General features: G+C 40.7%; 1 protein-coding gene across 3 annotated transcripts; it reads left to right on the top strand.

Moving 5' to 3' along the window:
* Positions 1-679: 679 nt before the first annotated feature.
* Positions 680-4,887, top strand: LOC109635059 (chemokine-like protein TAFA-2). 3 transcript variants are annotated; one of them, XM_069526659.1, is made up of 5 exons: positions 680-894; positions 1,849-1,987; positions 2,970-3,125; positions 3,352-3,476; positions 4,744-4,887. In XM_069526659.1, exons 1-5 carry the CDS (start codon positions 826-828, stop codon positions 4,753-4,755), a joined length of 501 nt encoding a protein of 166 aa, XP_069382760.1. In that variant the 5' UTR covers positions 680-825; the 3' UTR covers positions 4,756-4,887. The 3 variants fall into 3 exon arrangements, with proteins under 3 accessions (XP_069382760.1, XP_019951514.2, XP_069382761.1); XM_020095955.2 differs by having other exon boundaries at positions 756-894; positions 1,868-1,987; XM_069526660.1 differs by having other exon boundaries at positions 778-894; positions 1,838-1,987.
* The last annotated feature ends 8,338 nt before the right edge of the window (positions 4,888-13,225 follow it).

Here is a 13,225-nt window from a genome sequence, read left to right on the forward strand (position 1 = left end):
AGCGGAGATGTGCTCTATTGGCAGATGCAAATTTACATTAAAATAAATAAATAGCAGAAAGTATTACAAATAAAATGAAAGAAGTAAAAAAAAACAACATTGAGAAAAGAAATAAAGAGAAAATATTCTCACAATATTCCTCCATAAAGAGAAAATTAAATGTATCTACAGTCTTTTAAGAATAAGAAATATATAGACCTATGAGGAAGTGACATTGTAGGCTGATTATTATAACACATAATGAATGATCCAGCACAAAAGTATATCCAGAGAAACATAACTTCTCCTCACTATATAAGTTCCAAACCAAACTTATTAATGAGAAGGGACAACAAACTACTTTTTATTTGCCTTTCAACACAGTAACAATAACAAACACTATAATTCTGCTTCAACGAATCAAACGGAGAACTTGTGTTTTTCTTCCAGCTGCAGTTGATCCTCTGACTGACAGGACGACGCTTCTCTCTCTGTCTAAGCTTCTTACAGCTCTAATGAAAGTGGCCGTTCACTGACCAGCAGACAGATGGTTTCTATCTCGATTAACTTTTAATTTCCTGCGACGGGAGGAGCTGACATGCATTCTCCCCTCAGTGTGTGTGTGTGTGTGTGTGTGTGTGTGTGTGTGTGTGAGTTCACACACCATCACATCACGTCCTGCAGGAGCAGACCCATCATCACCTGCTCTGACTCCAGGAGGAGACGCGGCTCACCTGCTGCAGAGATCATTATCGCCTCAGCTGAGTCTTGAAGCGACGCAGGAAAGTTGAGGGTGAAGACTCAGATGTGAAGTTGTGGCTCCTCGCTGAGATGACGGAGTGAGTGATGTCAACACAGACACTGACGGAGGCTTCAGCACAGGATCGTCATGTAAAATCAATAACCCGAGCAGAGGTAAGACAATATAGATTTCACTCGGTCTTCATTTCCAGTTTAAACAAAAAATAACCACAGCAACAATAATAATAATAATTATAATGATGATGATAATATGAATAAACATTATTTGTACAGCGCTTTTCAAAAAGTACATTAAAAAATTGCCTTAAGGACATAAAAAGAAATGCATGCAGTATAATTAATGTTTCTTTAATTTTTTACATTTATTCTCCAGTTAAATGTGTAATACAGTAAATAGGTTCTTAGCAGGTACTGGTATATTGTTTTGGCTGTTAATGGATAATTAGTTATTGATTAACGAGGAACAGGCCTAATGCTTTTATCACTGACTGCAAAACTTTACTAGAGATTAGAAAATTGTTGACTTTATAGTTAATCAATTCAAAACCAATACTGTGATGTAACGATAGTCGATTAAAAGTGAGTCTTTAAGTAAAGATCCCAAACATTAGCAGGTTCCAGTTTTTTATCAAATGTAAATATTCACATTGTTGTTTGCTCAATGATTATTTGATTATTAATGACAAATTTAATTGATAATGAAAACAGCAGTGTGTTGCATCTGGGGTCGTTTTTATCAGGCGTGTGTATTCGCTGTATAGTGTGACAATTCCACGTCCCAGCTTCTTCTGTGACTCACTACAGAGAGCGACTTGTTTTGGATGGAGAGTTTAGCTTTGGATGCACGGTTGTTTACAGCTGCAGGGATAATATGACTCAGGAATGAGAGTAAAGACTCTCATCTGCCTCCAAATGTGCCTCTGATCGGGCTTTTATTGGCATTTCTTTGATTTGTTGTGGCTTAGCTCGGTGATGTGAGAAGCGTAATTGAGCAAATAGATGCAGTGATCTCAGGCAGGAGCATGTCATAATGCACGTTATTTTACCTCAAGGTTACACGCCCGCAGGGAACATCGTTAACCTAATTCTGTTAAAGTGTGTGTAAAGCTCCTTCCTTTGAGTGCAGGCAACATGAAGCTGAACTCGCCGGCTCGGCCTTTACACTGGGGTCTCCTGCTCCTCTGGATGGTGAGCCTCTGTAGCCGGGGAGAGTCCACTGGCAACCAAAGCTCCGGAGGACAGACTGGTAGGTGTCAGACTCAACCAGACCAACCGCTCGTCCTGAGGGACTCATTAGGGCTGCTGGTCACCAGCCTGATCACCTGGGGCAACAAGAACCCCAGGTGTTTCTCACGGGAGACAGAAAACAACATGGATGAGAGAGTTTTTCATTATTATAGTTTATAGGATCTGATGAGCATGCACATGGATGGATAGATAGATAGATAGATAGATAGATAGATAGATAGATAGATAGATAGATAGATAAATAGATATTTCACTACTACCACAACAGTAACCTCAAATGGATAAATCCAATATGAAACCTCGGATTTTTGTTTTTTTATTAATGAAATGTTACATTTCTTGGCCTCTGCTTTGCTTGTGTTCTGATTTTTAACTCCACTTTACGAATTAACCTTCCAGTCCTGCAGGTGTTGTTGTTCATGCAAAACAGACATCTCAGTTTTAAATTAGCAATAAACATGCATGGGTCTCTTTTCTGTTTTAAACTCCCGCTCTGTTGCACACTCTCAGTTGGAAGAGTCGAGGTGAATCATCCGAGGTTTAATCATCACTGCGTTTCTTTTTATTTGCTTTTCTGTGAAATGAAGCAGAAGCAGACTTGGTTTTTTTCTGGTCATGCTGTTAAATCTGCTCAGTGCCGTTCACTGCCAACCTGAAACTGTAAAGTAGGAAAATTGATGCTAACAATATGTTTTAAAATGTGGATTTATTTCCCCCTTATATGTGACATGCGTGCTAATGTATTTATATCCACTGGGTGGTGCTGTAGTTTTAGAAAAATCCAAAGCTGGACTGTAGTCTACAAGCTTTACTGACTTTGTCATATGTGTGACAAAAGATTAGTGTACATACTTAATTTTTTCTTTCTAATAGTGTCAGTGAATCATTGTAATTTGACGGCAATGCTGAAGAACCCCTATACTTACATGCAGAAGTCAGTATGACAAATTGTCACCTTTCCTCCATATCTCCTTCTTCAGGGTCATTGCAGGAGAGGACAGGGACTTGTGAAGTGGTTGCTGCTCATCGTTGCTGCAATAAGAACAAGATTGAGGAACGCTCTCAAACAGTCAAGTGCTCGTGCTTCCCAGGACAGGTGGCGGGGACAACAAGGGCTCTGCCCTCTTGTGTTGATGGTAATATTACCCGCACCCTCTTCTCCCTCACTTACCCAGAAATACTCTGACATGACATGAATACGTTATTTGTGAAAGTGGAGTCAGGTTAGTGAGTTTCCCCAGAATCCAGTGAAAGACTGTGACATCCGACTGAGAAGTTTTTTGTTTTTTTTATGCCTAACAACGTTTTTGAAGTCTTTTCATCTAAAAAAGTGACCTTCAGCTGAGGTGTATTTTACTCCAGCGTCCGTTGTGCATCAGAAGTGGTGGTGTAAAATGGAGCCGTGTCTGGAGGGGGAGGAGTGCCGAGTTCTCCCTGACCTCAACGGCTGGTCGTGCATCTCCGGGAACAAAGTGAAGACCACAAAGGTGAGGATGAGGCCTGCGTTAGTCTGAGTCGCTGCAGCACCAACCCTGTGCAGAAGCCACCACACAAAACAGCTTCAGTTGAAGACACGGTATTTATAGATGCTTGAATGCAGTCGTATGATAAATCTCTAAAGCAAACTGTGGCTGACAGACTTGTGGATGCTCATCATGTCTTATTTTAGTAAGCTCTTCTTTGATGCCGAAAGATTCCACGATCAACCCTAATAATCATCGCTCCCATTGGTCATATCAGCCGTCCTGCTCTCCACGAGGAACAGTGGGCTCAGAAAACCTAATTCTATAATCTGTTGAATGACGGGGCCACAAGGACAAACATGAAATATGCTGTAAACTTGTGCTGAAAACTAAAACCCATGTAATTAAATCTGACGGCCAAAGGAAACGCCACTGCATTCAGAAATACACTCTCTCGTGAGCTGCCTTTTTTTCTCAGACTGTTTTACATGAATGATTCCTGAGGGGGAAACAGTGAAATATAAGAAAGTGAGCAGTGGATCAATGTCTGCTGCTCATGTGGCTCATCAGATTATACTACAACAGAATAAGAAAATAGACTTGTCCTTTTAGTTTCTTCTACTGTTGCTATGCTCTTCAACTCTTAATAATAACAGACGTAGATATTTCACAAGTCGGAAAAACATTTTGTTGGGATTTTTCGATTGAAGCTTTTATCGGTTGAAGCTGGTTATTGCAAAGTAATTCTAACAGTAACATTTCATTAGCTGTCTGAGTTTGATGCTGTACAATGAGAATCCAGTCAAAACTTTCAGGTCACTGCTCTCAATCTGCATTTTAACAACATCCAGTCAACAAGCAACAACAGTTTGTCACATGAGATGCTAATGGAGGTGAGAGCTAGAGATTAGGTGAAAAGACGAAATCTGCTGCTTAAATCATTTAACCTAAAAATTCTGTGTTGGGTTTGATTTCATTCAGCAGCTATGGTCCCGTGTTTGGTTCACAACTGTGAAAACAAGGTTTATCGCTTTGATTCATACATTTCACTTGGTTTTTCTCCATAGCAGCAGAACCCGGGGCTGATGGGAGTTGTAGTTAGCTTCCAACCTGATAAAATACTTTATCCATGAGATTCAAGTGTTTCTGAGTTTTTTTAAATTAATAAAAAAAAAATCACTTTAAATGATCAACTAAATAAGGATACAATATCAATTGTCTGAAGATTTTTTATTGTGTCTATCTATCTATATATGAAATGTATTGACAGTCTGTTCCTTATTGTCTTCAGGTGGCGCGGTAGCAAGACAGAGGATCCATCCAATTAGTGCGAGCCCATCCCGGCCTGCAGCAGTCACCTCACTAACACTGGACGCCGAGGACAGTGAACGCCCCGTCAGATAGAGCAAAGAACAATATAGATTTAATTAGATATCTGCTGGCTGAGTTTTACATAGCAGGAACTCATTATTTTAATTTCCTTTGGCTTGAATACAATGCTAGTTGAGGTTAATCCCATGGACAGTGGACAATCTATTAGCAATTAACTTTAGATAAAATGATGCAGCGTCGTGTCCCGTGCGTCCACACACACACGGCTCCTCTATACAGCAGTCTGTAGTGTTTCAGTCCTTGATATGCAGCGCGCATTGGGATGCACTCAATCAAAGTTTGGATGGGCATGCTGGCAGACACTTAAAAAGAGATTTTGAGGATTTTCACGAGGCAGAATGTGAATCCAGTCGCTGGCTTGTGACTCTCTCCGCCGATCAAAGCGTAGGAGCACAAACACTGAGAAATTTATGATTATGAAGCATTTGTAGACAATGCTGTCCCACAGACGTACTCCGAGTTTTGTAAAGAGGTCAGATCCCTTTGGACTAGTTCTTACCACAGAGAGGCAGCCTCACACACACACACACACACACACAAACACACACAAACACACATACATGCACACACGTACACAACGGCTGCTTTTCTCCTCTGCTGGTTGGACAGGCCACCACCTGCAATGCTGTGATGGCATGCACACAAGCATGAAGCCCTGATGCAAAACAAGGACTGTTTGAAATGCTAATCATGGGGAGAAAGGGGAGAGAGGAGAGACGAGGAGCTTCTCCACTGCTGAGAGTATTTACATCATGCTTTTTGTTTGTCTCTCTTAACTGAGTGCTCCTGTGGAGGGGACTTCTCTTGTAGTAATGAAGGGAAACAGTGGAGATTCTCTGCCTTGAAGCGAATGGTGACTGCTAACAGAAACAGAATGTTGTTTATATTATTATATATATGTGATATTATTGTTATTACCTCCTCTGTGCTCTTTATATGACTAATATTCTCTCTGGACCCACCTTCACTGCCTCTTTTTAGGCGCTTTATTCCAGCCATACATTTTTCTTTTCACCATTGCACTCAAGAAATATTTTATAATATAAAAACAGAAGGCAAAAAAAATCATCCCATCTGAGGCGTCGCATTTGAATGAACGCCCCCCCCCCACTGTGCCGATTGAAAGAAGCCGAAAACTAAGCAGTTTGCTCGGCGTTTACCTAACGTCATTATGCATTAAGCCTGTTTTTGCAGTGACAAGACAAGACATGGTGACTGAGCCGTCGTGCGGTCCAAAGCAAATTATGCGCGGGTTTGCTTTGTAAACATACCAGCTCTAATTATTATTTCATGCTCAGGGTGCTGTGAATGTTGTTGAAATTTTAAGATTCTTGTAAATGCTTTTTCAGATGCGCAACACATTTTTTGGAAAAGCCTCGTCCTCACTGAAATCAATGATGTCATCCAGAGTAATATACGCCTCCGGGGGCTGATTTTGTAGATTCCCTGGAAGGTTATGACACGATTAATCATTTGCTGTGATTCTGTTCAGGTGCTTCATAACCAGCAGCGTCCACCTCATACCTGTGTACTTTTGGAAACCCATCCAACGCTTGTGATGCAGCTGACAACAGTATTTGTCAGTAGTGCCAGTACCTTGTAAAGATAGGCTAAAGATATATTGTGTTAGATTGTATTACAATAAACAGGCAGTATATTCAATGACCTCAATGATTTACTCAACATGTAACTCCACCTTTTAATCATTCAAACCATTTTGATGCAAGAATGCTAAACGTGTTCTTGTTCCAGCGTCTGATAATGTTTGGCAACACATACACAAAACCAGAAGGGCACTCATGGAGCGCATACCTCTGCCAAAGCCCAACAGTCCTCTCATGAAACCACATTTAAATTCACTGGATGCAGATTTGTATTTGGATCTGCACCAATTTGTGCACACTCATAAATATCAGTCCCCTAAACATGTCTGATTCTTTTCATCAAGATTCATGAATTGCTCTCGGAGAAATCTAGGGGGAAAAAAACAGAGCTGTAATGCTTCCGGTAGTTTTTGTGCAATCCTGTTAATTTACAGACAAACGAACGCAGGCAGAAACATTTGGCGGAGATGCAGCTCCAAATTTTTTATTTAACATTTTTGTCACTTTTTTTAAATGTTGAGTGCAGAGAAAAATCTTTTTTTTTATGATGTAAACCAACTCTGGGAGTGAAATAAGATTCATGTCTATCATCTATCTTTTCAGTTAAACGAGTTGTGATTGGTAAAGATGCTTCTTCTGATTTTACTTTAGACTTTGCAGTTAAACTCAGGAGCTAAGCACAGTAGTAGTATTATCCTATATTCTTGCTCACTCTCTATCTTAGCATTAATATATTGCACAGAAATGAAAACCTGCCTGAAGTTAAAGGTCCAAAGATTCTTGAAATCTGATGCACATTGAGCTTTGGAAAAATCTGCAACTCAAAAGCTACATTTACCCACTGCTGCAGAAAAAGATGAATCCACTGGGAGATTAACTGGATGTTTGACTTTCACATTATTTCCATCTCTCGTCTCTCTCTGTTTATTTTTTCATCAACATATACACTTTTAAATGTTTTATTCTTGTATCTGAGGTAGTACTTTACAGTCAACTGTGTACTGTCTGTAACGATAAGTTGGGTTTCCAACTTCTGATTCCGACAGCGATGTGATTTCCAACTCTGACCTGAAGATTTGTACATTCTGTGAAGTAAGAGGGTTCTGTTGTCCAAAACTATGTTTTTGAATAAAACTTTAAAATATCATAAATTATTTTACACCCCTGTGTGGTTTATGCCAACAGCGACAGTGTGCATTATGGGATTTGTGCCTATGTTTCCTAAAATAGCAGCAGAGCTCACAGATTTCGTTTCTGATTTATTTTCCACAGGGGCTTGTGTGACATTCATTAGGTGACTTCCACACATGTCTCAAGCAAACTCGTGCACACTAGTGCTGGATCTTATAAAAGGTTTGAGGAACCTGAGGAGAGCTGCTTGATTATCTTTTATCTGCAAAGAAACCCTATAAGCCGCTGAAAGGAACTATAGTTCTGTGCTTTTGTACAAATTGAGCAGAAACCCTCCGAGCATCTGTAATAATAAATGGCTGTCGCACCGGAAATTCAGAATGAAAGCAGCCAAAATAAGGTAATTAAGGCAGGAGTTATAGGTTCCTTAGTCTTAGCTGTTACATGAAAAACTGCCATACAGTGAATCAAAGCAGATGAACAGAAGTTTAAATAAATGCTCTATTCTCCTCTAATCATCCACAAAATTAGATCGAATTTACCTCAATTTAGAGACATTATTAAAAGGCAACGACTCGGCTCTCATAATTCAAACCCGACTCGCAAATCACATACGTCTGGCAGCTTATTTGATTTGAGTTTCCAGGTGATATGTGGCAAAGAACCTCCACAACCGTGAGTCTCTCCATTGGTGGCAGTAGTTCATGTTCACTAATAGAAAATAAACTGTCTTGGGGCACATGAAAAACATAATGGAAACACTGTTCTGTTCCCCTTTAACAACTTTTTCCTCATCTAGACTTGACACGTGTAATAAAAAATGTAAACACAATTCCCCTTGTTTGTGTGTGTGTGTGTGAAAACTAAATTATCCTTCCTTACTGCAGGCAACTATAGTATATAGGCGACTGAATGCAGTTCCGTCATGGCTTGGAGGTTCCATCTATTTGCTTTGTCATTACGCGTACATATTATCTGCTATAGAGATTCCATTCTGCTTAATTAAAATGGGGAGGCGAACAAAAACACTTTAATGAACATTAATTGCACAATATTAATGTTATCAGCTGTATGTGATGTATTCATACGCTGTCATGCCTCATGGCTGCATGTTACACTAATGAAACAGCTATGCTCCCAAACAGGGACGATGCTGATGCACTGAGAGTGGCTCTGTACCGGATGTGAACGTTTTATACATTTCTTATTTAAAGTGTTGTTTGTGTTTCTGAGATGAGGTGAAAAAAGGGCAAAGCTTTTGACTTTGTTTCATCTCACTGGTCACTGGGTAAATTATTTCAGTTTTGTTTTCTTCGAACAGGAGATATCACGAAAAGGAAGTCACATTTATCCCAAATACTGTAACACCAGCAGACGATGGCAGCGGGGATCGGGGTGTTACGTTCCACAGATTTAAGTCCAGTGGATGAGGGGAGTAAATAACCCGGGGGAAAGAGAATCATGGCAACTTGTGAATGAACAAGCTGAAAACAACTTTCTAAAAACGAAAGCGACGCAAACAAACAGCAGTAACAAGTAAACTCACCACAACCTAACAGAAACTAAACGGTCACACTACCAACAACATCAACAACACACACGAGAGAAATCACCAACTTTAACACACACGGCTCAAACGCTGTCACTGGGCGTCTGCGTCTCTCTGCCTTTTAACCAGCGTGGCCTTGATTGGTGATCGTGCTCAGCCTTGCACACTCACACTGCAGCGACAGGGGACAGGGAGGCATCTGGGGAGAGAGAGCAGAGACACAACACAACACGGAAAACAGGGACAAGAGCAGCCAAACAAAATCACTCCTTACCAACGAGTTATGACTTTACTTCCTCTTTCATAGAGGTTACTGAAGATATTATTGGTTGTTTTGATTGAGCGTGGATGTGGACAAACATCTACTTTTCTTTAACATCGTAAAATGGGTCGTTTATTGCTTGAGAAGTTTTATTCAAGAGGCTTCTCGAGTTCTGACTGACAAATGGAACACAAGCAGGTCCAGTTGGTCACGTACAACTTCTGAAGATACAATCACCTGGATGACTGAGAATCTCACAGACGTTTTCAAAGGAGTAATTCATGGATCTTGATGAAAAGGAATCAGGCATCTTCAGCGGCCTGATCTCCAGGAGTGTGTGTAATTTGGTGCAGCTTGATTGAATTCAAGGGGACTGTGTGTCATTCCAGTTTATGAAACATTCAAATAAGAATGTAGGAATATCAGCAGATTTTTTTTTGAATTATTCTTTGTTGTTTTTACCCTTTAACAGAGGAGATATATATATTTATTTAAAGTAATGAGCTTTAGGGATGCTGGGAGGTGGGGTTCACTGTTTGTGGTAAGAATTAGTCAAACTGTTTTTCCTTGTTCCCTGTGGTGACGTGAAACTAAGCAAAAACCCCTGTTGACTTTCACTTCATACTTTACACTGAGGTATTAACGTGTTCTTTGAAAGTAGCTGGAGCCAATCCCAGCTGACATTGGGCGAGAGGCGGCGGACACCCTGAGCAGGTCAGCGGCGTATCAAAGGTCCAAAACACAGAGACAATCTACAAAACGATTCCCTCCGCTGCGCCACCGCACTTCTGATCTTCTAAATAACTTTGATTGCATTTAATCAAGTGTTGAACTATTCTTCTAAATATTCTGGCTACATTGATTCCACTTCCTTTTTGCAGAGTGTTTCCAATATCCGAGGGACAAAGGTGTGAATGCGTGACTATAAAACCTGTCCTCTGAATTTCATGTGTTCAGCCTCATTTCCTAAACTATTTCCAAAGTGTCTCGTATGGGTAATTGAGATTTACTGTCAGTACGGATTAAAGTCAAGCACAAGGGAAAAAGCCAGAGTGAGAGAAAATAACCTCCAGCAAGTCAAGCCCAGTCTAGAAGACGGAAACAAGTTGGCCCCTTCTCATTTCACTTCCTTTACCTCAGTTTCTATAGTGTCAAGTTTAAAAAAGGCATCTGACCCATTTCTCTGTTAACTCTAGAAGACATTTCAGTCACCTTTAAAGGCACAAACCCTTTTATTTACAAGGCAGAGACGTTATAAACCAAAACATTAGACACGGGCCTGGTTAGAGTTGTTGTTTGCAGCCCAACTTGAACTTATTTCCCCGTCGGCAGCTCAAATGTAAATAATCAGAACACATCGCAGCTCCTTCTCATCGTGGAAGAACTTCCATGTCACAGGAAGTCAGTTCAGCGTCTCAAAAAGCAGAACCATTATACCAAACCTATTTTTATATACCTGTCGTTATTGTGTACCATATGCTGTGTTGTTCACAATAGCTTGACAAAAGGCCGGGGGAGCTCATCTTTAATTCAAGGCAGGCTTTCTCACACAGAGATAAATCCTCTCCCCACTTATAAGGCAGGAAAAAAAGACCTCCAAAGTATTTATCTTTGTATTCAGCAATTACTTAGCCTACCTGTATCCGCTGCGATTTCAGAGAAGGGTTTAATTTGTCCTTCAGGCATTTAGCTGATGCTTTTACGCTGAGCAACTGATCCTCGTCCATAATCCTGACGTTCCAGCCCACAACATATGGCCGACACACACTTGTCACATTCATTTCCAAACAATCACGTCAAGTTCGCAGCAGGTTCAAAATTACCACACCTGGAAACAAACCATCGTGTTGTATTTTGTCTTCACGATGCAGTGTGATTCGATTATTAAACTATTTTTACCTCTTTATTTAATTTACGCTCTCGCATTTGCCAGCATGAATATCTGTGGAAACATCAGTGCACATAAAAAAATAAAAAAATAAAGCAGGACGTCAGCCGAGCACCTCAGCATCAGTCTGACATAACTTGATATAAGCCGGTGCAACAGACACAGTGCCGGTGTCATTGTAAATCTGTCTGTGTTGGCTTGGTTTGATCAAGATGTTATTCCTTTGTGAGGACCTAACGGCATGAAAGGCCTGGTGTTCTCTGCATGAATCATTTAGATGAAAGCCCGAGGAGGAGGGGGGAAAGGAGCACGAGGCACCTGATTTCAACTTTAATTAGAATCCAGTTTGGTTCGCGTTACCTTGACTTTGAAATCCCAGAATCCTGCAGGGGCAGTGGAGACAGTTCTCGGTCGCAGGATGTGATTAGACTGGGTAATCTTGCTGATTGCCTAATGCCACATAACAACTTTTACCTTGGTTAATGCTGTGAGTAAAATTGTCTGTGCACAACTGACAGGACTGCTCCTGTGAATATCCGTGCTCTTACGTAGTGCTCGTAAAATGACTTCTGAAGCATTGATCTGCTCTCAAGCACATAATTCTCATTGTGTGAGGGGGGTTATGTCTTGATGGGACTTATTTCACACTCAACACCTTATCATCGTATCCTCTTGCTTCAAGTTGCACCTTGATATTCATGGAAACAGTGCAGCGACTTCCAAGTGCGGAGACGGGAGCATGAGTAGACTGTCTGAGTGGTTTGAATGAAATGTGTCTTCAGAACAAACCCACGGGAGCCTCAATTCCCAGGACGTCCCTGGTGCGTCATAAAAAGAAGTCAGGGCACATCACCATCACTTGTGTCTTATTTCTCACTGTTCTGCAGCCGGATGTGAGACATCAGAGCCTCCAGCCGCAGCCTGAAGAGCCACTACAAAGACTGACAGAAAATGGGATGCTGCTTTCTTCCATCCTGCACACATTATGCTCATTTAGAAATCCCATGTTGGACAGGGAACATGTTAGCTAGTTCAAATCGTGGTAGCCTGAAGCAAATAAACTAAGACCTAAACAGCATTTCCATGTATTCACTCAGCGCTCACTGCTGCCTCAGATGAACGATGCAATTTCGGTGGATGATGACGCCGTGCTGTTACTTAGCATCTGTGTTTGCACCGCACAATCCACAACACAGATGGAGCCCAGCAGACAACACGGACAAGGGCAGAAACACTGAATATTAAACGATTCATTGACAATCCAGTGCTAATTTGACCACACCTGGATTTACAGAGCAAAGTCATTCGTCTCATTAAATCTAAACATGGTTGTCTCTCCTCGTTAAAGATCTGAACGGAGTCTAATTCACTCTCTGGATGGTAACGAATGGGCTCGACCATGAGCCAAGTATCAAGTTCGTCCCCACTTCTTTGTGTTCTGTAATATTTTTTTATTAAACGTATTATTTATACTGGTTTGCATTTTTGATTTGGTCCCACACACAGAAGCGTTCCCGTACACAAAGCTTAGGGGAAGGTCGAATCATTATTTTTCTACTTGTTATTCAGCAGCAGGTTGTATCTTTAATGATATTTTCTTAACCCCAAAAATGTCTCTTGTCTGTCTGCAGCAAAAACAAACATTTCAATCCATTAGTTCTCCAGTGTTGTGTAGTTAAACATTTTATTTCACCTGAAGACAACATTTAATCTTTTGTTATGTTTGTGGGGTATCTTTACGTCCCTCTGGATAACAGTTAAAAGATTACATTATTCCTTGTGATATTTGCACAGGGCATCATGTGCATCACGGAGGACTGAGGCTGGAGCTTTTCTTATTTAATGTCACTGTGCAGCACTTTGAACCTCAGTGTTTTAAATGTGCTTTATGCTGAAACTAAAAGTCACTTCACTTGCCTTTTATATGCTTGTGTTTTATATGCATTT

The sequence above is a fragment of the Paralichthys olivaceus genome, chromosome 6, assembly GCF_024713975.1.
Source record: "Paralichthys olivaceus isolate ysfri-2021 chromosome 6, ASM2471397v2, whole genome shotgun sequence".
NCBI lineage: Eukaryota > Metazoa > Chordata > Actinopteri > Pleuronectiformes > Paralichthyidae > Paralichthys > Paralichthys olivaceus.